Source organism: Neodiprion lecontei, chromosome 4 (genome assembly GCF_021901455.1).
Source record: "Neodiprion lecontei isolate iyNeoLeco1 chromosome 4, iyNeoLeco1.1, whole genome shotgun sequence".
Lineage (NCBI taxonomy): Eukaryota > Metazoa > Arthropoda > Insecta > Hymenoptera > Diprionidae > Neodiprion > Neodiprion lecontei.
The window spans coordinates 31,331,542-31,354,429 of NC_060263.1; the positions used below are offsets into that span (position 1 = coordinate 31,331,542).

Sequence of the window (22,888 nt, forward strand, 5' to 3'; positions counted from 1 at the left end):
GGTTCTTTTTTCGTTGGATTTTATTAGTCTTAAAATTTTCCAAATACTTAAAAAAAACTTGGAATTCTCTAAGACATCACTGGTAATATATTTATTCAATCGTTTAAAAACAACACTGTAAGATGTGAAGAGCATTTAGAGGGGCTAAACCCTGCAGCAACAATAATCTTAATTCGTCTTCTTTTAAATATTTCACAGCGAGTTAATTTGTTTATACATAGGTAATTGCAAACGCGAGCTGTTCTGATTCAAAATATAAAATTTCGTCACTACTTGTAAGATCCAGATCTAATATCGGGTATTATTATTGAGAGAAGGCGCGTGAGAAATAATACCCCGTTAACATTTTAAATATACTTATAAAAACCTTACTATTGAGATTCCCCTAACTCTTTCTTCGCAATACTTGAATTCATTCAAGTACATAAATTAGATGCTTCACTGCTTCGATATTTCTATATGTCTATACACGACTGCCAGTTCAGTTAACTCATCGATCAATCTCGCCAAATACTACATCCAGTGTACCAATGATGGCCACAATATCTGCCAACATATGTTTTTTCCCGATCATATCTAGGGCAGCCAAGTGAGCAAAACCAGGCGCTTTGATCTTACAGCGATACGGTTTGCTGCCGCCATCGCTGACAAGATACACACCAAATTCTCCCTTTGGCGCTTCAATTGCTGTATAAGTAGCGCCAGGCGGTACCTGGTAGCCCTGACTGAAGAGTTTGAAATGATGAATGAGTGCTTCCATGCTGGACTTCATTTCCGAGCGAGGTGGTGGAGCGATTTTCGCATCATCAGTACGGATTTCACCTGGAGGCATCTGATTCAAACACTGATGAATGATTCTTAGAGACTGACGCATTTCTTCCACACGGCAGAGATATCTAAAATGATATTTAGAAAATATAGCACAATACCACAAGTGAAATCAACAATACTTTTGGTCACTTTTACAGCTATATGTCACCTGATTCCACCAAACGATAAATGGAATTCAAACAATTCAAGAAAGTTTTCACATTGTGCTTGGTATTCTCTCTTACCTATCGTAACAATCTCCTTTGACTCCAATGGGAACATCAAAGTCAACCAAATCATAAGCGTCATATGGCTGCGACTTTCGTAGGTCCCATTTTATTCCAGAACCACGCAGCATGACACCACTAAATCCACAATTTAGTGCATCTTCATAGGAAACTACACCTACGTCTACGGTGCGTGCTACCCAGATTCTGTTCTCTGTCAAGAGATCTTCAACTTCATCACATCTTTCTGCAAACTTAGTAGCGAACTCATAGATGTCATCCATCAGACCCAATGGCATGTCCAATGCAACTCCACCTGGTCGAATATAGGCCGCGTGCATACGGGCACCACTAACACGCTCGTAAAATTCCATAAGTTTCTCACGCTCTTCGAACAGCCAGAAAAATGGAGTCAGGGCTCCGATATCCAACGCATGAGTACCAATACCCATAATATGATTTAGAATTCGGGTGATCTCAGCAAAAAGAACTGTTGGATAAAATTTTGAGTAGATGTAAAAGTTGACTATCTAATCTTCTAAAAATAAAATAGAGACTAAAATGTTAAGTACCAAAGCTAAGATTGGAAAGACTACGGACTTTTCGAATCTTCAACATGTCAGATGTGGGTATTTGCAAGGACATTATCATTACGTTTGTTGTTTAATTCTTTGCAAGTAATTAATTCATTAAAAAGAACAATTGGACACTGGGTTATGAGGGTTTTTTATTTCATCAACTATTAGCTCTTTCTGCATTCGACAGATTTGGTAATTCCTACTCGTCACTTGGTCAAGACAAATTCAAAAAATAAACTTACCACGAATGTACTTAGCGCGAATTGGAACATCGATGTTAAGCAATTTCTCAACAGCCAATGAGTAGCACTGTTCGTTGCACATCATCGAGACGTAATCGAGACGATCGAAATAGGGTAAAGCCTGGGTGTAGGTTTTATATTCGATCAATTTCTCAGTTCCACGGTGCAGCAGTCCAATGTGAGGATCAGATCTTATAACGGTTTCAGCGTCAAGTTCAAGCACCAGACGTAGCACACCGTGAGCTGCCGGATGTTGCGGCCCAAAATTCAAAAACGAATTCTGAATAACCTGTTCACGAGGTGGCTCCAGTTCAATTCTATACGTCGTCGGATACTGCGACGTGTATTCATCCGGGTACATTACCGGACCATGGAACTGTTTTAGGTATTCCATATCGATACCAGATTGATGAGCATCTCGCTTTTGGCTGTGTTATCATAAAAATAACACGTAAATAATATTTCACCAGAAAATAATCAAATTTTGTGAATCATCCATTATTGAAACAAAAAATATTTTAACACTGCAAGGATTAGTCAGCAGGATAGTGAAATATTTTTATAGCCAATTTTATGAATGCTATAGGCATGGTTCAAGAACTTTAAACAGTCGGTCGATTAATTTTGCCTAAGTCTGTGGATTTTACCAATGTACATGTGGTTAATAACGCTAATAATCAATGGCATACAAAAGTCTTGTCTGCGACCGTCGAATGATATATACTAAATCCTTAAAAGTAATTGAAAACTTTGAGCAAATAAATAAAATATACTTAGATCAAGTGAAAATGTCACTTGATTCACATTTACAACTTGTCAATTCTTCATTTCAATTTTTTATGTGTGAAACAAAATATCGAGACATCCAGATTCATTATGTGAAATTATGGTTACATTGTGAAAAAGGTAAATGTAAAATAACCAAACACCATCCAGTTTGGCATGACGATTACTTTTGCTGGGGATTGATTCGCGTTTCGCCAATTATTGAGTAAACGACAATTGGATAGCATAAAAAAAGTACGATGATCATAAATCGTATAGGTTATAACGACGTTACATAATTACCCGATTGGCATCTGGCAATAGCAACATTAGTCTAACGTAAAATCTTACTCGATAAAATAGAGGCCAGCTCCATTTTTCAGCAAGCCTTTTCCCACGAGAGGAAATCCTGCAGATTTTCTCAGGACGGTGCCCAGAACCGCAGCGGCCATGTTTACCCACGTCCTGTACCTGTCTGCAGCTGTCTGCAGTCTGCTGCGCAACTTGACATCGATAACGTCGTCTGCTAACCGTGACCGATAGTCGCTTATCGAGTTTCGATTTCAGAATTCGACCCATCGAATTCAAATTCAAACTTATCCAAACTCAGAAAGATTTTTTACCGGAATTAATATTCCACAGGATTCTCTGAGCTCACCGATTTCGGAAAATACTCACGTAGAAGGCACGCATCTACGCAACGGCGTTATGTACAAAGCGTATTCCGAGGGCGACAATATCAGTGCATGTAGAAAGAAACGAAGATCCAGATCTAAATTCTCAGACAACAACATTCATTTGTTAAGTCGATTGGCAGCTCAATAATAAATCAGGGTTACCATGGGGATACTCTGGTGTTGTTTGGAGTGAATAACGGGACAACGACAGCTCTCCCAAAGTCAATTTTCCGAGGAAAGAGTGAAAAGAATTGGGGTATTTGATGATGCTTGATTGATCAACGATATGTCAACTTTCGAGGAAACTTCGGTAAGTTTGACCAGAACTATGCGACCGCAAGAAATGGAATGGGACCAGACCAGTACGACGGCTCTAATACAAATGTACAAAGAGAGAAATTGCCTCTGGGATACAAGCCACGAATTTTATAAGAATCGAAGACAGCGCCGCGAGGCACTCATGGAAATGGCACATCGTTTCAACTGCGCGCTAGCCGACGTTGAGAAGAAATTGTACATGCTCAGAAGCTCGTTTCGAAAGGAATATCGCAGGTGGAATTACGCCAAGTTAACAGCTGGTCCGAACAACGCGAACTTAGTTAGAAAACCGCAGTGGTTTGCGTTGGATCTGCTGATGTTTTTGAAGGACGACGTTGCTAAGAAATCGTTGACCCCGTTGAATGCTAACGGACCTTTCAAAAGCGATATGAATCAAGAACTGGATATTGCCAATTCGGTATATAATATTGATCCTTTCCACCAGCCGCAAGATATTCATTTAACAATTCTGCTTCATTTAACAATTCTACTTACATTCCGTATAATAAATCTACGCCTGACTTCCTTGTACATTTTTAATCCATTTTGCAGGACATTCAAAACGTGTTCTACTACGACAGCGAAAACAGCACGTTAACGCCCCTAGAACCGGGAGAAGTACCCTTGGATTACAATGTGCAGCAAGCTGGTGTCCCCGAGGCACAAAAACAGTCACCAGGATCAACAGCTAGTAAAAGAAATTTAAGCGGCGAACCAGCGCTCCTGGAATTGACCAGCAAACGACCGAAGTTACGAGGAGACATTGACGATCCGAGAATACGAGTGATCAAGGCGAACGATATACAAGAGAAAGACGCTTTTGCTGCGTTTGGAAACTTTGTCGCTGAGGAGCTGAAGAATATTAAAGACAGCAGCCAAATTCAGTTGGCAAAGTTGCGAATTCATCAAATACTCTTCGACGCTACTCGGAGTTTTTTGAAAGTCCCTATACCTAGATTGTAGATCACTGCTAACTATAAGTTCAATATAATCATACCGCAGCTGCTATTTTAGTATCGTAATATTACTGGCGGACTTGTATGTTAATTCAAATATAATTATGCGTTTGATTCAATCCATACTGTCATATGTCCACCTATAAAAATCTAGGAATAAATCAAATACTTTTGCGTTCCTGATAAACACATCTGTAGTAATTTAGGTACCATACCTTTTAATGGCACTCATAAAATGTCAGGAAATATCAGCTAATAAATTATGCAAACGTCTTACACACTTTCCACAATTAGCCATATAAGTCTGCGTGTACCAGAATTCAAGGACAATGGTTCAACACCCCGCATAAAATTCTCCTCGTGAAACTTAACTCAGGAATTTCTGCGAGTTGTCGTTTTTGGATTTTAAAGCGTCTGGCTTAAAGATTTTTCTATAGTCAGTTAAAATCCCCCAAGGTCGTAGAATTATATCCTTATTTACATACGTACAAAGATATCCAAGCACCGCGGACCTGGTCATCCCGCATTTTACAATCACTTTTCGAAAAGCAATGTACCATTCCATGTATACATATGTCGGGGACATACTGGATCGTATTATAAGCAGAGTGAATATCTTTTTTCCAAATAAATGATACGATTTGCGCCTGTGTAGAGGTGGAATTTTTCGCAGAGCCTGAATGTGTGATCGAGAAATTTTCCAGTTGAGATCGTACAGATACGCACATTGATCACAGATAATGGGCTGCGATATAAATACATATACATAGGTGAGTTGCATTTTTGCACGGTCACCCACACGACCCGCATCTGCAAGATTTATTCATGGGCAATTTTGTTTCTTCACTGGCTTTAAGGAGGCTGCCAAAAGTTTGACGTAAGCTACGGTATTGAGGCTGCTATTTCGAGGTGGAAAAGAAGATTGTCACAGCTCGTCCAACGACATCGTACGTTACAAACCGGTGGCCAAGAACTATTTGATTCAAGATCCTAGCCTGGCTCTAGAATACTCTAGATATTTAATTAATGAACTCGCGTATCAAACATTGCACAGCAATAGCTTTGTTCTTCTTTGTCAAGATGCAACGAAGTTATACCATGACAGCTCGAATCGTCGTCTAAACAGCAGGGGATAAGCCACCAAATTTGAATGGTTTCAGAAGATCGAACAATTTTCTAAACTGCGTCAAACTCTCCGGCGATAAACATTAACTTGAAACTGAGTTACCGAAATTTTACATTGCATTGTAAGCAAAATCAATTAAGCTATCCGTGTTACATATATGCATACATATTACGTACAGCTGAAAAGCCGCTTTGTTGTGACGCGCAGTCTGTCTTGTTATAAATGCTTTGTCACTTTTCAAGTTTAGGGTAAAAATTTGAACACCTGCCAAGGGGATTTCAGCACTGAGTCATATCTTTAGTTGGAGAATTAGAGAAATATATTCGAATACGTAAGACCTCGTGATAGCTCTTTTTAAAGAAGGTTTACATATTATGATATTTATTATTACATACATTGCGGAATACAAATACAAAGGTAAAAAATTAAATAGATTCGTTAAAATCACGTTCGTATTAAAAATTAGCCATATTTTGTTTTCAACTAGTTCGTTAATAATTGGATAAACACAATAGTCTCTGATCGCATGCACTAAGTGTAGTGAATATTATTATTATATGCACGCGTATGCATAAATATAGTATCACTATCGATTAATCGAGAACACTACACGTTTATATAGGTAATAAAATAGGATGGCAATTATAATACTTTTCCTAGGACCAATTGCCGCTTTTTAATCGAAGGCAACTAACAATATTATTATACATATGGAAAACCACTTCGACAATGCAATGAAATATATGTCTTTCTATACGTTCATTACCAGCTAATTATTGCTGATAATTTATATCTGCACGTCGATGTCCAGCGTTTCAGCGTTTCAATTAACTCATCCGATTATTGGGCCGAAACTCTCTATCACTCTCTCTTTCTCTCTCTTTCGAACCATACGAAAAAAGCTATTACACAACAAGTATACCACTAAGGAATAAAACGTGAGTGAATAAAAATTGACGGTTTCAACACAGCCTTTTTACCTCACAACTAACCAATCAGCCGATCGACGTTGTGAAACTCCGGATCTTGCAGCAAAAAAAAAATTACGTACAGAGTCAAACGATATAACTCCAACAGAGTAAAGTTTCAAGGGCTGTGAGAAAACCCCAGTCAAGTCAAAGCCTTTCTGGCACCGAGGGAAAAATCTCTCATCAGTAAAAATCGTAGAGCAAGTAACGGTGCAGCGACTGAGGCAGCTGAAGACTATCGACTATTTTCGGCAGTCCGGGTCCGCACAGTTTCCGGACAATTAGACGAGCCTGATGCGTTAGAGGCAGCGGAGTTTGGGCCGCCTCCATGACCAGGGCTCTCTGGGCGTCGGTGAGGCTGCTGGATCTGCGAATCATGCAGGGATCAAAGCTCTCCGCGGCTTCGAGGAGGGCGCGGAGAAGCAGCGGCTTGTCCGCCGTGTTTTGCAGGGAATTTAAAATCCCGTGAGGATCGCGATACTGGGTTTTTATTACGACCCTGGCGCCGTATTTCAAAAGGAGGGCCACCACCTCCACCGACGGATTCTCGTTCGAGGCGACGTACTCTGCAAGGACAGGACGCAGCGCAGGACCCTCGTCACTTCTGATCACCAGATTAGGATCTGCGCCTCGCTCCAGGAGCATGCTCAGTATTTCAAGACGATTTGGGATGTTATCCGCGCATGCGACGTGCAGTGGAGACCCGATTATAGGCGACGATGCGTTCACGTTTGCTCCTGAGAAAAATATTGATATTCGTTATACGGTTCGTTACTTTTTCACGTAGCAGGAGTTATTTGATATCTGAACTGAGGATGAATTTTCAGACGACTCGATCGCTTCTGAGATGAGTCGGTCGTGCCTGCAGAGGGATGCTTATCTTCAATGCAGCACTTAAGTGGGTATTAAGCTTATACAAGTATACGTAAGTAGCCACTCAACGTGCCACGCAGTAATTCACTTTTCAATCGCTAGAACGAAAGCCGAGCGCTTTAACATAAGTCTGAGCGTTTGATAGACGATTAATCTTTGTGCTAAATGGCTCGGCTTAAACTGCGTTACGTTCCAAACAACTTTCATCGCAATTAAGACGGTGACAAACACATAACAATCAATTACCCGAAGTGGTATAATAAGCTGCTGCGTATATCGGCAGTAAAATTCTCCCACAACCGAACAACGATAAAGTATCTTTTACCTGCGTTCAAAAGCATTTCAACAATGCTCGGGTCTCCCTTAAGGATGGCCAGGTCCAAGGCTGACGGCTTCTGATAATCGGGCCCCAGGTCTAGTCTGGCACCTTGCTTCAACAGCAGATTGATCACCTCTGGATCTCCTCCAAGAATGGCGTAATGTAAAACTGTCCGATAATCGTGCCTGGCATCGGCGTAATCATTCACGCTAGCGCCGTAGCTCAGTAAGAGCAAGACCGACGTCACACCCTGAAAGGCACAGTGAACCGGTGTGAAACATTGGGCTCTGCGCCCTTAATTGTCAACTACCTACTATCCATACACGTTGTATATACCGATAATCTTACCTGCGGTAACCGTGCGGCTTTCATAAGCGGCGTAAGTCCAGCGCGATCTCTGGTGTTTGGTAAAGCACCGAAAGCCAAGAGGAGCTCTAAACACTCCAGATCTATCGGTGATACCAGATTTATCTCCGAGCCAAAAAAGTATCGTTTGTTCGGGTTGGCACCAGCCTCGAGAAGCACCCTGGCCACCTCGATGTGGCGATTCCTAAGGGCGAGTCTGAGGGGCTCGTCGCACAGCATCGTTCTGGGAAAAAGCTCTCCGGTATCGGCACGGTGGTCGACCTTGGCTCCATATTTCAGGAGGAGCTTCACCAAGTCCAAATAGCCGTGTTCAGCGGCGAGATGGAGCGCCGAGTATCCGCACTCGTCGATGGCGTCGATGTCGGCTCCTCGTACCAGCAGAAGTTGCGCGGCTTCCTCGTACCTCTGCCAAACGGCGTAGTGCAAAGGTCGGAGACCCTGGGTTACGGGCTCATTTGGCTTTGCACCACACGCGAGAAGGATACGGATCTCGTCCAGAGTTTGCATGCGAATTATTGAGTCGGCTAATTCGCGCTGCAGGGGGTTGGCTATGCACTCCGCCGGCATCTGTGTACAGATTGCGAAAAAAATCGTTGCCTCATTCGGTATCACAGAGAACCGCGGACTTGTAAGTCACACTTGATGTGATGAGAATGGTGATACAGCGTTGTGAATTGTCGGGACGTCGCGCGTCGTTGCGATGGTAAATCAACTACTAGAATTGTGCGACAACCGCGTCGTACGAATGTGCCGGAAAGTTTTTTAAGAGCTTTTTGAATGATTGTGAGAATTTCGTAGAAACCGACAAGAGGATTCAACAGACTCATTACACTTGGTCAATCACTAAAATAAGAAAATTTGTATCGATCTATATTCTTATAACTTGACCGAGTGATTTTAAATTGAAAACTGAGTAACCGTTTCGTATTTGTGTGAAAAAAAACTAACGGAGTGATGTTATCTCCTCCTTGTTAGTTCAGACATTTTTTAAAAAAGGTATTTTTTGCCATCCTGATCGTGATTTCGAATCGCTTACCGTGAAAATTGCTTCTGTGATATCGGCGTTCAAACAATGAAGCACAGTTATTTTTTCGAGTTTGATGACATCGGTCGTATATAAATTATGATGATGTATGTGCATGTGCTGTTACGATGCGTATGATTTACAATCAAGCAGGCAGCGAAGCTGAAGTGCAACTCTCGGCTCGACGAGGGTAGTAATTTAATGGACGGCAGTTCGTTAGTTATGCTCTATGTATAGAAATCTGAGCACATGTCGACAGATCGATCATGAACCGAGCATTTCTCATGCCAAAGTGTCTTTATTTATTACTTCTATAATTTTTTTTTATTTCATAGACCTATAAAACAGCTTTCATATGCATATCCTAGATCAGAGATTTATCCAGTTTTGGAATGGGATAGAAACTCAACTTCCTTAACGAGAAAATTTATCGAGTTACAGTAAACGATATATTTTTAAATTGTACTCTGTTCCAGTTGTGAAATTCTATTTAGGTTGTAAATGAAATTGAAGTTCATTAGTGTATAATACATATTTTTCGGAATGTAAATTACTGTATAGTTTTCATATCGTGATATGGATTTATAAGTGATGACGCGGTGCAAGTTGTCTCTCCTGTCACCCTAACTTTATTATTAAAATCAATCTGTTCTCGTTGAGATATGACTATGAGTATAATTTCTTCTTCCAGACACTTTCAGCCCCCCCCCCCCCCCCCCCCCCCCCGTATATGCACAATGTCAGTATGAAATATGACTATGCGGCGATTGAAGAAAATTAACGATTATACACAGATTAAAAAAAGTCTAAACATAATAAAGCATGCGGACAGTCGTGCATCACATGAATATTTATCGTCATGTATCAACATGTTGATGAAGTACATACGCACTTTGGTATACTTATACGTTCAAGTTCTTATTCACGCGTTAAAACCAAAAGATCTGAAATATCAAAGAAGAATTATTATTTTAAAAAGTGTTGCATGATAAGAAAAATCGATTGATGTACAACAAACTAGCAAAATATACCACCTCGAGACCATATGAGAGGAACGTGTCGTGAATACCGCGCATTATAGGCGACGACGTCTACAACAACGCATAATCAGAGGGAATCCCCAAAACACGTTGTTTTTCACACGGTTAATCCCTATTTATAGACGAATATACAAATACATGTGTATATAGGTATGAATATGGCTTGCACGCGTGTCTGTTCACATAAGTGCATAGTAAAATACGACTGACACCAGCTAAGACGCGTGTGCATAAGTAAGGTGGACAAACCTATTGCACCCCTCGAAAGTGCGAAGCGCTCCTTGACCCTTGTTCCATAAATAAATTCGAATTTGCGGGAAGCACACGCGAGATCTTTTGCTGTGTCTCTGATGTATAAGTTGAAAGCTTCCGAGCCACAACAGAAGCTGTTGCCAAATTCTATCGCGAGCGCCAAAAGGACACCGTGCCGGAAACAACGCAGTTGAAGAATCATCAATCACACTAACTAAAATCACGCAGTCTGGCCCAAGATTTCCTCTCATGGCCGCACACTTGCCGGCAAACAATTTCGAAGTATCTAATACACGCTCGTCATGCCAATTTAATACTGCCAAAAACGCATGCCGTACGCCTCGATCGACCTCATGCTAACAACCCTGACTTTTCTATTCGCCCTGATATGCAAACGGGTCAACGACAAGGTTGCGCAGCTCGTACATGTCAAACATCTGTAGGTTGCGATGGATTGAAACCGATGCAGTTAAGCTATCGCCCAGTAAAGAAAATTGTTTTCATTTTCTTCTCGCATAATGTACGCATACTCGGAATTATAAGTTATAAAAATTGTGAAAGTGCCGCGATGGGAAGAATTCTAATCCCCTATTTTTGACTCCAGCGTAGTTTAAATAAATAACAAATTTCACTCTAGTTCCTACAACGTCAATTACTTATTCCCTGACCATCCCACCATCGTCTTAATTTAGCACTAGAAAAAAAAGATATATAATGCTTGCGTATATGTATCAACCAACTGCGGCGCACTACTTCCAGGTATAAAATATATTTTACCCGATCACGTATGCCTGTAATATCTTGCACACGCTTCCTATGCAGTCATATACGTGGGCTTTGTCACTGAAATTTCATAGGAAACGCAATATCGAATTACTGAATGCCAATTGCACATTGACGAACGTTACAAAAACTTCATTAAATCCAACTAATGGCATTGAGCTGCCAGTTTGACTGTATTAATAATTTGTAAAAGTGCCGTTCTTTCGTTTGTTGACATTAAAAGCAAAACGTTTCAGCCAGCCACTGTGCGCCGCTAATTACTTCACTTTCACAACGCCAATAGGCACTCGGCACCTTTTTTCGTGTCGTTGATAAACTGTCATTTTCACGGGAATTGGTTCGAGCGTGGTGGATGCACGTACGGTATAGGTGAACGTGTGAATTAATTTAAGAAGTTTCCGTGCACCGAATTAAGCCACAAAATCCAATTGTCAGAATAAAAGCAATCAGCGTAAGGTTTGCAACAAAGGAAAAACGTGCGGGAATAAATAATTCGACCGCAACGGCGGTAACCGGATGACTTTACACACCTCATCATTCGTCTATCAGTACTAAAAATTTTATACTGGATAGAATTGTGAACAAATAACAGAATCAGATGATAATTGAACACACGAAAAGAAGCGATAGAGAACCGTCAAATCATCCAACAAGTAGTCTTCTAGGTACGAAGAAGACACGTCGGTCAGCTGGACCGATATTCAAACGAACGGATTGTCACGCGCGTAAAAATGCTCGTTGTCAGCAGCATCGATACAATATGAAATATACGGTTATTCGAATGTAGGATCTTTTGTTTACTCACATCGAAGATAGTGCGATGTTCCAGCATGTAGGATTAATATTATGAACTGCCTTCCTCGTCGGGATGTCGGTCCTATTTAAAGCTTTGAACGGCAATTCGTCCGAAAATAACACAAAGGGATCACGAGGGCTGAGAGCGGAGCTTGCGCCGCGCAGGAGAAATACACGCGTCGCGACGCCCCTGCTACGCAATTTTCCGCGGGCAGTGCCGTCGAGACCGACGCGCAGCGTCCCGACGCCTAGTTCATAGCTATTGGTTCAGCGTGTATTCACGTGAACTTGTTATTATTTTGGTATACGAATGATAAACATTGCTCGGACACTGCGACGTGGTTGACCCTATAACAGAAATTGCGCACTGCAATCGAATTTAGGACACCGACTTCCTATTATTTTATTTATTTTTATTTCATTTTTATATTACTCGTGGAGATCGACGTTTCAGCCGAAGCGCGTGCCGCTTTCAAACAAATAAATATGGGTATACTATATTATGCGCTATATTCGCCGGGATACTCGGGTTGTCATTGTACGATATTTATCACAGCACAACGAGCGATTTTTCATCTATTGAACTTACCGCGAACAACGCACTTGTGTCACATATTACATTTTATACTATATCAAGTTTTTAATTGACAGGTACAAGGGAGTAACGTTGGTGATATGTACCTATATATTTAGAACAGTATTACATTAGAATTGGATCAGTGTTTAATTTGATATCGAATTCCCTTAAAAACTTTGTCACGCTCACATTGCAGTAAATCATCGTTTCGTAGAACAGAATAATTAGATGATAAACGTACTGATCTCCCAAACAACGGTTGGTTTCATTAAACGAAACCAAGATCTACGTAAAAACGATTGAAATTAAAGATTTCTGCTTGCACGCGTCAGCACTTCGAATATCACTTCAAACGCAAATACGAAAGTGCCCAATGTGTATCTTGTATCACACAAACGTTATTTCACGCATTGCGAATTGTTAAATTCTTGTTTTTGTAATAATGAAAAATCTAGAAACAAAATCGAAAATCTACCTTTCCCTTATTTAAATCATACACTGCATACTTTGAATAGCGTGAATAACTGACTTTTACATTGAAAAAAGTTCTTTGATACGTGGCTATATGCATAAAAACCATGTTTGTTTATCGTTTTGACATTGAACAATTCTACAATAATCATCTTGTTGTTAAAAGAGTTTCTACTGACGCTTGTTTGTATGTACGCATTGGATATCAAATTCTCGGTAATCTTTATTTATATCGAACTAATTTTGTTCGAATTTCCAGACAACAATTCGAGTGCCCAATTTCTTAATCGTCTGCACCGAAATTTCAAGAAGGAAAACACAGCAATCCTCGCAATCGTACACTTGACAATTTGTTTAAATGAAGCGTCGCTAAAATGTATATTAAGTCCGATAATTATGTATGTATAATCGTAATATTCACACTCGAATTAGTTGAACCAATAAGTATGAATTAATAGTTCAGAGGCGCTGAGAAAACTCACAATTACTAAGATACCTTAAATAAGTAGAAAATTAATTCATGCATAAATTATAACGTGCTATCAAAGTTCAACTCTAATACAATAAATTTTACATAAATGTTAAATTATTCACTTATCTGTATTACTCAGTATTATAAATGCACAATGTATTGTTGCCGAATTTTGCACAATGCTAGAAAAATATTTGCACATCCTTAATTCGTGTATCGGGCAAACCGTTTAAAGCGTGCATTCTGTTTCTGAAGATGAGATGGCTTTAAAGCTAAAACCCCAAAATACCCGGTGCTTCTTTTGAACTCTCAAGGCCACTGAGGTCGTCATTCCCCTCTCAGAATGCACGTGCAAAACACATTTCTTCCCGCTTCCTCAATACGTATAGAAGCGTGAGAATCTGACAATGAGAGCCAGAATTATTAATCACGTTCACAACCACAGGTGTAATAATCTTACGTTTCACAAAATTAGGTGAGATCCTTGTGAATTAAAGGTACGGCTTTCGCCGGCCATTCTGAAATACCTGCAGTTGCTAAAAAATGAGACTTATTACCTACGTTCCAACAGGAAACCGACTGTTCTCAAATTCTACCACGCATAATGGTTTCTCTGAAAAATTATGTGCAGTCAAAGTTTAAAAATTGACCCTCAAAAACCTGTGTTCGTCTCTGTATTCGAGATTAGGTTAATGATTTTCTGTTACTTTGGGTTTAATAACAAAATAATTCACTTACTGTAAATTATATGAATGCGAATATTTAAGTATGAATAATTCACTAATGATGTATGATTTGATTTTGAAGAGATCTCTTTTATTACCTTCTACAAATTTTCTAAAATATTTTAGTATTCGTACGATAGTGTATGTGAAAATAAACGTATAAGTAACAACGTAAGATTGAAGAATTAATAAAATAGTTTTAAATGATCAATAATAACACACGACCATGTTGTTTTTGTGATTACTTTTATTAAGAAATACTTTGCACTTAATAAATGCCTTACTTTGTAACTAATAATAACCATCATCATCATCTTCGTCATCATTAACGGGATCATCATTATAGTTATTATTATTTGTTATTATTATTATTATCATCATTATCATACTGCTGCTCTAAGTTTCTAATTCGAAGCATGCTTCACTAAGACATCTTACGCATCCTAAAATTAAGTAATCATATATTCTTAAAACGTTAATCATCATTTCATAAAAATGACGGAAAATACTTTGATTTCAAGAATCTGGCAATTTTTTTTTTTTTTTCTTCCTCTTTAGCTGCTAAAAACATCGCTGGCAACTTATATGGCTAATGATCTAAAAAAAAAAGATTTTTCTACAATTGGTAAATTTCTACATAGAGTAGAATATTCACTTGAACAGAAACATAATGGATATTTATATATCTATAATATATACCTGATCGGGGATTCATAATAGCGAATTATGATATCAAAATACATAGGGGTAACGGAATTATATCCAGAATTATTCGTGATGCAGTAACAATTGTACAATCAACTAACTAATGTTTCCAGTGTGACACAAATTTCGCAGACTTCAGACTAAAGCAGATGTGGCAAGTACAGATATGACAGATCGTTATCAAATAATAATAGTATGATACCTGTTGGCCGAATCGTCGTATATATTCAATTATAACGGTGGAGCCAAGAATAAAATAATTTTGTAACATTTACCATCAATTGGGTGATTTTTCTGAGTTTTATAGACAGTTTTAATTGTTGACATAGGAACATTTTCATTTTTGAAAAAGACGATTTTTTGTGGCAATTAAAAAAACTTTATGACGACTATTTCTAAAAAAGTGAGACATTGGAAATAATGCTCTGTAAATACTTCATTCTATGTTCAATTTTTCGCGTTAGTTATTTTACAACTAATCCAGATTTATGAAGTCAATATCAATGAAACATGATTAGGCCCGAAAGATCATTTGATTAAACATGAATTGACACGGGAGAGAGAACTTCAGCCAGATTCCTTGCTTTAGTGATTGAACCGAAGTTTGGCAACTGAATAATACACTTACGGAAATGATTAATAAAGCATCGAACCAGAATTTTCAGCTGCGAAATGTAGTAGTCTCTACAAATAATAATACCTAACTCGGTAGAAATGGGTAATTGATAAATAATAAATGATAGAAATTAAATAGAATTAGGATAATAAAAAATGGCTAAATATGCATATAGTATATCCTAATAGCGGCTATGACAATAATCGTTAAGTATTTTCCACGCTTATTTGATTGTTGTTTAGTTACACGTTATGAAATATTATTATACACATGAGTATGACACGGATTACCGCTAGAAAATAAAGACACAAACACTGTGAACCTTACTGGTTCAACATTTTTGCTAATCTTACAAATGCGTTATGTATGCCGTTAAAGAATTAATTATTCTTCATTGGTTTGAAATACTGGGTTCAATAATCTTCATAAAACCTTTGTCGACTGGAAGCTTAGGACAATAATTTGTACCTAAGAGTATACAGAAGAAGTGCTGAACATCGAATCGAAAATCGTTTCTTCGATTCACTTATCGTAAATCCACGGTAAACTGTAACACTTGAGATAAATTAATTCTGACCGATTTTTGTGAGTTGATTGTTTTCTCACACTAAAACCGACATTCCTCGTTCGTCGACGCATATATTGGCATTCGGTACATATCAACCGGAATAAAAAATAAGATCGGATATTTGGGATATGAAAATCAAGATTTTACCGAAAAATCGAATGTTAAAAAGTTTTTAAATTGTGTCGATCAATGTAATAGCTTTCAAAATTTATAGCGACTAATTCAAATCAATTCGAAAAATGTCGAAAAAACTAGTGCCTTCGAGTCAAAGCAATTATATAAAATAATCCCGAGCCAAATCGGACAGGTCAACGGTCAGACCCAGGTCGATTTAACATGGAATGTCCCATACATTACAAATGTATTTTTAGTTTATATGAAAAAATTACTATAAGAATTCTTAATTTCATTAAAACAGTAAACATAAGCGCAAAATGACGAATAACTTTTCTCCCAAATATTTTCTTTGTCTCAATTTGTCTAGGACAGTTATATGCGAAACAACGCAAAACGTATCATAATCTTATTTCTGTTGCTTGACATGACTACTTAGCTCGTTTAATGGTGCGTAATCGCGGATTACATTGCTGTGAATTATGTAACGTTGTAAATGCTTTTTGAAAGCTTTGTAAAATAAATTACTATCGTCAAACAGTATGAAAATAATTTGGTATATGGTCCTTTGTTCAGCACTGTTACCTGTAAAACACTCTCAACTAATATGGGTCGATTTTATTGCATAGTATGGAAAAATATGATTCTATCAAAATGCTATTTAACAAAGGCAATACATCGCTCTCTACGACTTCAAATGTTGTCATTATTATTGCCTATTAGACAAAACTTTTCTGAAAGGCCAAACCAACTTCAACAAAAATGATAGATAAAAAATTATAATCATGACTTTCTTCCATCATTTTTGTTAAAAATGGTAAAATTATTTTGTTTTCTTCTTTCTACCCTCTATTTAAAACTTTATGTTTGTACACTATTGCGTAATAAGCATTGATTAATTTACTATATGTCATGATTCCTCATTTTTTTCGTGGCGCCTATGAAAGCTAAACAGTTATCTCTGAAAGAATATCGATCTAATTACTCGTTACCATATAATTTAACAATATATTTATCAGTGTATTTGCATAGTTTATGAGAAATGGCCAGAAAGAACTCACTTTTCATGATAAAGTGCCTACAAAAATATCTGTATAAGGATACGGGGGCTGCGGTTACTAAGTTATTACTAATTAATTAAGTATTTCCAGTATCTCCAGTCTCAAACTTAGTTCTGTTAGTATAATCATTAATATATGGTCAGTATCACAAAAGCAATTTTCAGGCTTTATCGTCAGTCACTGCATTGTTCAATTTCTTAATACGTTGTATACAGAGGAATGATAAAGTAGCATTTATCGCATCATGTTAAGGTGCATTTTTATCTCTCAAAGCTTCATAGACCTGGATTTCTCATTCAAATTTGATTTATAATCCTGTAAACCAAGTTCAAGACTGAAACTGGACCAAAATACATCGTATAAGTATTTTCCAGACTTAACTTAAACCAATTGGCTTTTCACGAGATAACACATGTAATAATTCGAACCTGAAATTCAACTATACAGGCACTTCAGTGTCCTGCATTGGGTTTTGACTATGAGTGAAATAGTTGAGCGAATGACGAATTATATGATCACGAATGGACCAGTGATGGATGAGAACTCACCGTCTCGAATAAAATTAACGCAGTAAATCTGAAAAACATTTTTTACGATGAGTATATACATACGCGAGCTGTTCGAGACTTATAATAGAGAGTGAGGCATATGATTTTCGACTATTTCTGGCTCCAAGCATGAACTATTAACTAGTAAACTTATCATTAGCTCCAACATATATGTTAGATTTTTTTATTTCTACGAAAATAGTCTAGTTGATAATACGCGATGGGAAGAAACGTGTTGTTCTTTTTCAGTAGTTGCCTTAAATTTTTGCTAGCGTAAATCCTATGATGATGATTTCTAATTGCGAATAGTAACTTATTTCATAAGGCAACGATTGAGTGAAGCAAATGATAGTCATTTTAATATTATAACAAAAGAAAATTTAAGAACTGAAAATGGATCATTGTTAATACCAATGTACGAAAGAGAGTAACTGTCATAATCATAATTTACAATTTGAGCAATAAAAAAAAAAAAAAAAATCAAATAAATCAAAGATATGAAAACATAAGAAAAATTATGTTCTGAGTAAGTACATAAAGCAATGTGTTGAGCCGATAGTAAAGCTGTACAAAATCTGTTAACGAAATTCGTTAACAAAGTAGTAAACTATTTACCATCGATAAACGGGAATTGACAAACCTAGACATTTTGTCAATAGAGGGTCATCGAAATACAGAGGTAGTCTTACGCCTAGAAAATGGATTAATAAATCTGGCAAATAATCTCTCATTTTTAAATCTACAGTCTTGTGCTCCAGTCATTGAACGTCTAATAATTTTGAATTCATGAAAGCAACATAGTACCAAAAATCAGAAATCATTTAGAGTAACATAGCTCATGCCTGATGCACAATAGTGCAGGACTTCACCTCTCGCTAAGACAATTCAATAGAGCATCCTTTAATTTACATTTACGTTCTCAATCATCGCACTGAATTCTTATTTCTCCGTAATGATCTTAGATTTTACCATCTTAACTGTGTATCAGTAACCTAAAATGACACGACCTCCAAGAAGTGGTGAGGTTCCTATGAAAAATTAGTCTGGAACAGCTCCAAGATGTTGGAAATCAATCAATTTGACTTAACTGTAATCTAAGATCTCACTACTTTTTAGGATAGCACTAAGGTAAACTGGTGTTCAGACTCTCCGGCAATCGGTAGTTCATCATGTGAAACGGTGGGCTCGCAGGACTACCTGGTTGACTGTTCATTCCAAGACTATTGGATCCGCGTCCACGTTTCCTCCTCTGTAAGATTCCCTTGCGTACCATGTAGAAACGGATTGTACTAATTGGGATGTTATATTTTTCTGAAGCAACTTGGAACGTCATACCACGTGCGACCATATCGGAAGCTTGTTTCAGTTCTTCTTCGGAACGGCGCTGTCGTCTTTGGTAGCCTAGAATAAATGGGTTCGTAATCACTGTTATAAACATACTAATTATGGGGTAGGTAGATATTTCATTCATGAACGTTAAGGTGTGTTTGTATTAAAAAAAATTCATTTCACGTTGAAAATTCGACAAATGCATATCTCGGAAACAATACTCTCACTATAAAATGTTCAAGAAATTATTTCAACACTGAAGTCATATGTGTAGTGATATGAAAAATTTTCTGACCTTCAATTGCTGGAAACGGGCTGCCCGGTGTGCAGTTAGTAGCACGGACCATGCTAATAGTGTATGGTTTCTGATCATGGTTGAATTGTTCATCCGGCTCCATCTTCACCAGTCCCGGAGTCTCGGTGAGAGTTGCTTCGCAAGCACTCAATGCTTTTTCCAAGTGGTGAAGTGCCTCTGTGTGTTCCATGTTAACAGAATTCTGAGAGTTCTGAGTTGCGCTGGGTGCTGCAGAAGGAGTCACTTGAAGAGATCCAATTGTCGGGGTGCACTCGAGAAGATTGGCATTATTTGCAGCCATCATCGGTGTATCTTCAATTTTGATATTGTCGATTGTTATTTGTTTTGTCGGAATTGTTGGCGTCTCAAGATTATTTGATTGTTGGGAACTGGATTCAGCATTCAGGTCCGGGTTGTCTTTTCCTTGATTCGATAGACCGCGTACCTATACAGTAGATTTACAAGTGACTAAGCCGGACATGTAAAAAATACTTTCTTTCCTTCAGAGAATACAGTGTGAGAACCTCATCAACATAAAGTTTTTGTTCATCGAAGTATACGAGACTGGATCATGAAAATGAGGAGTTAAACATGCAACTCAAATTTTCAGAAGATATATTTTTACTAAACAACGAATATCTGAAATGTAAGTTTTACACCCACTGGTGATTTATCTATCACCTGAAGCTTCGCGTGTACAGATTTAGTATACAGGCCAAGAAAACGTTTTTCGAGTGTAGTTGAATAGCGATAAGAGTAACGTAGAATACATTATGTAAAAAAAAGATAAAGATCATAATAATTATAGACACATACATATATACGTGAGTATAAGATTAAATTGTATAAAGATTAAATTTACGTTCAGCGTAAAGAGTGAGATAACAAAACGATTTGAAATTGACCTAAGTTTGATTGTATCTCTGACAAGATAGTGTCTCTACTTTTTATCAAACTAATACAGGAATATTTTTACTCAAAAACCAATTATCCATATAATAATTCATAAGAGTAATACAGATACCGCAGTCTGTAAATTGTCTACCTGTAAAGCTTCGGCAGCTTGCATCAGCTTTGTCAATTGCTGTTGTGCGACATAAACCTCTCCACGGTACATGAATTCAACGAGCGCCTGAAGTTCCCACATTCTCATGTCGCGTAGAAAAATTATTGGATGAGTGCAGGGAATATCCAGAAGCAGTCGCTCTAGATAATCGCTACAGGCAGATAGTACAACCTTGTGACATTTTATAGAGCCGCCGTCACAGGCCAACGTGACGTCAACAAACTGTTCGGAGCTCAACAATTTTGGAAATGCATTATGCATGTTAGACTGGTGGGAAGTCCATGACACGCAAAATTGCTGATGATCACCACAAAGGTAATTATCCACATCAGGTAAATTGTTTCCGGATTCCATTTTCAGCTGACTTATGGATCAGAATTAGTCCTTTGTACGTTACGTTACGTCTGGTAAAAATAAAAAAAACTACTCAAATTTTACTGACATATTTATTATTCTATCATTTAAAATACATATCACATCAACCACTACTGTACAAATGGCAACCCAAACTACTTCTACACAACTGAGGATTAAAGGCCGTTCACCAAAAAGATTTTCTTAACGATACTGAAGCGTGATATATTCTAGACTATTTTTTGTCCAGGAATAAGACAGAAATACTAAATGCATGCAAATATTCATAAACATAAGCTTCCAATATATGAGAAAAATATTTGTGATCTGAAGAATAAACTTAACATAGAAAAATTGAAAGATTGCTCAAAACAAGACTAGAAAAAGAATATTTTTATTATGAGCAAAACTGACACTATAATGAGTAAAAAGAAAGTAAATTACTAAATTTTTGACATAAAACAAAATATGACTGTAAAATTCAATTCTGTTCATCAATGCTAAACAGGATCCAATCTAAGTAAAATGTATTATTTTAAACATTTGAAGCAACAGAAAGTTTGCTGTGATTCTTAGAACTCATTTCAAAACTTGAAAATAAATTTGGAAAAAATAAACTTGTTTATATGAGCGCTACTTGAGAATTACATAACACCAACAGTGTAAATTATTTTTGAGGGATCAGTTTATTGATAAAAATATTTTCAGTGAGTTTGAATTTTTGTAATGATGCATGGGATTAACAAAGCTGAAAAACACATTCTAACAAATAATATTTTTCTACGTTATTAGACGTCATTACCACAGCAAATATTTCTTGCCACTCACCATAAACATACAACAATCTGAATGTGTATTCTTTGTAATTAGCTACTTAAGTAAAAGGAAAAAATTATAAATAAATTGTTAATTGAACAATTTATTTTTTTTTAATATACCTACGTGACGAAATTTGAACTCTGAGATTGGACATGAATGATAATAATTTATTTGTTAAATAAAAAATAATTTAAACAGTAACATAATAATATCAATAATAATGAACAATTTATTAGGTAAACAGCTTCAATTGTTGACGCAAACGAGGCTAACCTCGGATGACTCAAAACATAATTGTGTCGGTTTTAAAATTTTTACAATATGGCTGTCGTGAAATAAGATGCCTCTCTCTAACAACAAATTGGCTAAGCCAGGGCTAAGCATACATAAACTGTATGCATGAGTAATATTCGCCGAATAATAGAAAGCAATACGTAATACCGTATTATCAATTACTAATATAGAATATCGTTAGGCTGTAACGTGATGAGCAGTGACTCAATAAAGCGTCTCAAGAAAAATCTATATGAACAACAAAATGAACGTGCAACAAAACAAATGACTTCACAAAGGTACGAGAACAGTACTCCGAATATTTACGATACGAATATCTCGGCATGCAACATTTCTAAACAATCACGTGCTCTGTTCCGTGGACAGGTTAGTTTAAAGTAAACTGACATATTCTACGGGGAACCGCAAAAATATTGTAACAAATAGAAAAATGGTGAAATCTTTGCGGGAGACGCTGTCGGCATGAAAGCCATCACCCCCCCAGGAACGCCTTGAGCACAAGTTTCACATTTCTCGTTAATTTATTGTACACGATACACCACAAGCACCAAATTTCGTGAGTAAACTTATACTAGTGGACTTTGAAGAATAATTTGTCACTCACAAGATTCAGCTCCACTTTATTCTCCTCAAGCTTTCACGTTATATTCGGCAAGAATCCCTTAAGAAAACATGCGTCCGTCCGAGATTTGCACTGGCTAGGGGAGCTCAGTTAAAAGGGTGGGGGTAGTAAGACTGGGGGTAGCTTAGGGGAA

At 37.5% G+C, this 22,888-nt stretch overlaps 4 protein-coding genes across 6 annotated transcripts; 1 reads left to right on the forward strand and 3 right to left on the reverse strand.

The window, feature by feature from the left end:
* Positions 1 to 76: 76 nt before the first annotated feature.
* On the reverse strand, positions 77 to 3,131 carry LOC107217693 (NADH-ubiquinone oxidoreductase 49 kDa subunit). Its single transcript, XM_015655321.2, has 4 exons — positions 2,974 to 3,131; positions 1,858 to 2,285; positions 1,056 to 1,527; positions 77 to 896 (listed from the first exon to the last, which is right to left on the reverse strand). Exons 1-4 carry the CDS (start codon positions 3,072 to 3,074, stop codon positions 491 to 493), a joined length of 1,407 nt encoding a protein of 468 aa, XP_015510807.1. The 5' UTR covers positions 3,075 to 3,131; the 3' UTR covers positions 77 to 490.
* Positions 3,132 to 3,157: 26 nt separating this feature from the next.
* LOC107217664 lies at positions 3,158 to 4,830 on the forward strand. The gene is made up of 2 exons (XM_015655280.2): positions 3,158 to 4,035; positions 4,170 to 4,830. Exons 1-2 carry the CDS (start codon positions 3,586 to 3,588, stop codon positions 4,578 to 4,580), a joined length of 861 nt encoding a protein of 286 aa, XP_015510766.2. The 5' UTR covers positions 3,158 to 3,585; the 3' UTR covers positions 4,581 to 4,830.
* Positions 4,831 to 6,063: 1,233 nt separating this feature from the next.
* Positions 6,064 to 12,278, reverse strand: LOC107217677 (ankyrin repeat and SOCS box protein 13). 3 transcript variants are annotated; one of them, XM_015655300.2, is made up of 5 exons: positions 12,130 to 12,257; positions 10,142 to 10,193; positions 8,208 to 8,792; positions 7,866 to 8,109; positions 6,064 to 7,404 (listed from the first exon to the last, which is right to left on the reverse strand). In XM_015655300.2, the coding sequence occupies exons 3-5, from the start codon at positions 8,790 to 8,792 to the stop codon at positions 6,851 to 6,853; spliced, it is 1,383 nt and encodes a 460-aa protein (XP_015510786.1). In that variant the 5' UTR covers positions 10,142 to 10,193; positions 12,130 to 12,257; the 3' UTR covers positions 6,064 to 6,850. The 3 variants fall into 3 exon arrangements, with proteins under 3 accessions (XP_015510786.1, XP_015510784.1, XP_046592810.1); XM_015655298.2 differs by lacking the exon at positions 10,142 to 10,193 and having other exon boundaries at positions 12,130 to 12,278; XM_046736854.1 differs by lacking the exons at positions 10,142 to 10,193; positions 12,130 to 12,257 and adding an exon at positions 9,262 to 10,106.
* Positions 12,279 to 14,593: 2,315 nt separating this feature from the next.
* On the reverse strand, positions 14,594 to 22,864 carry LOC107217678 (broad-complex core protein isoforms 1/2/3/4/5). The gene is made up of 4 exons (XM_015655301.2): positions 22,738 to 22,864; positions 20,646 to 21,070; positions 19,601 to 20,045; positions 14,594 to 19,377 (listed from the first exon to the last, which is right to left on the reverse strand). The coding sequence occupies exons 2-4, from the start codon at positions 21,018 to 21,020 to the stop codon at positions 19,100 to 19,102; spliced, it is 1,098 nt and encodes a 365-aa protein (XP_015510787.1). The 5' UTR covers positions 21,021 to 21,070; positions 22,738 to 22,864; the 3' UTR covers positions 14,594 to 19,099.
* Between the last annotated feature and the right edge of the window lie 24 nt (positions 22,865 to 22,888).

Excerpts from the sequence above, each read along its gene's own strand:
- LOC107217664 (XM_015655280.2), top strand. The coding sequence starts at position 3,586 with ATGTCAACTTTCGAGGAAACTTCGGTAAGTTTGACCAGAACTATGCGA. Across the intron at positions 4,036-4,169 it reads AACTGGATATTGCCAATTCG|GACATTCAAAACGTGTTCTA; the intron begins GTATATAATATT and ends TCCATTTTGCAG.
- LOC107217677 (XM_046736854.1), bottom strand. The coding sequence starts at position 9,366 with ATGCACATACATCATCATAATTTATATACGACCGATGTCATCAAACTC. Across the intron at positions 8,793-9,261 it reads TCACAGAAGCAATTTTCACG|ATGCCGGCGGAGTGCATAGC; the intron begins GTAAGCGATTCG and ends ATCTGTACACAG. Across the intron at positions 8,110-8,207 it reads AAGCCGCACGGTTACCGCAG|GGTGTGACGTCGGTCTTGCT; the intron begins GTAAGATTATCG and ends TGTGCCTTTCAG.
- LOC107217693 (XM_015655321.2), bottom strand. The coding sequence starts at position 3,074 with ATGGCCGCTGCGGTTCTGGGCACCGTCCTGAGAAAATCTGCAGGATTT. Across the intron at positions 1,528-1,857 it reads TCGCGCTAAGTACATTCGTG|TTCTTTTTGCTGAGATCACC; the intron begins GTAAGTTTATTT and ends TTTATCCAACAG. Across the intron at positions 897-1,055 it reads AAAGGAGATTGTTACGATAG|ATATCTCTGCCGTGTGGAAG; the intron begins GTAAGAGAGAAT and ends ATATCATTTTAG.
- LOC107217678 (XM_015655301.2), bottom strand. The coding sequence starts at position 21,020 with ATGGAATCCGGAAACAATTTACCTGATGTGGATAATTACCTTTGTGGT. Across the intron at positions 20,046-20,645 it reads AAGCTGCCGAAGCTTTACAG|GTACGCGGTCTATCGAATCA; the intron begins GTAGACAATTTA and ends TCTACTGTATAG. Across the intron at positions 19,378-19,600 it reads CCCGTTTCCAGCAATTGAAG|GCTACCAAAGACGACAGCGC; the intron begins GTCAGAAAATTT and ends CATTTATTCTAG.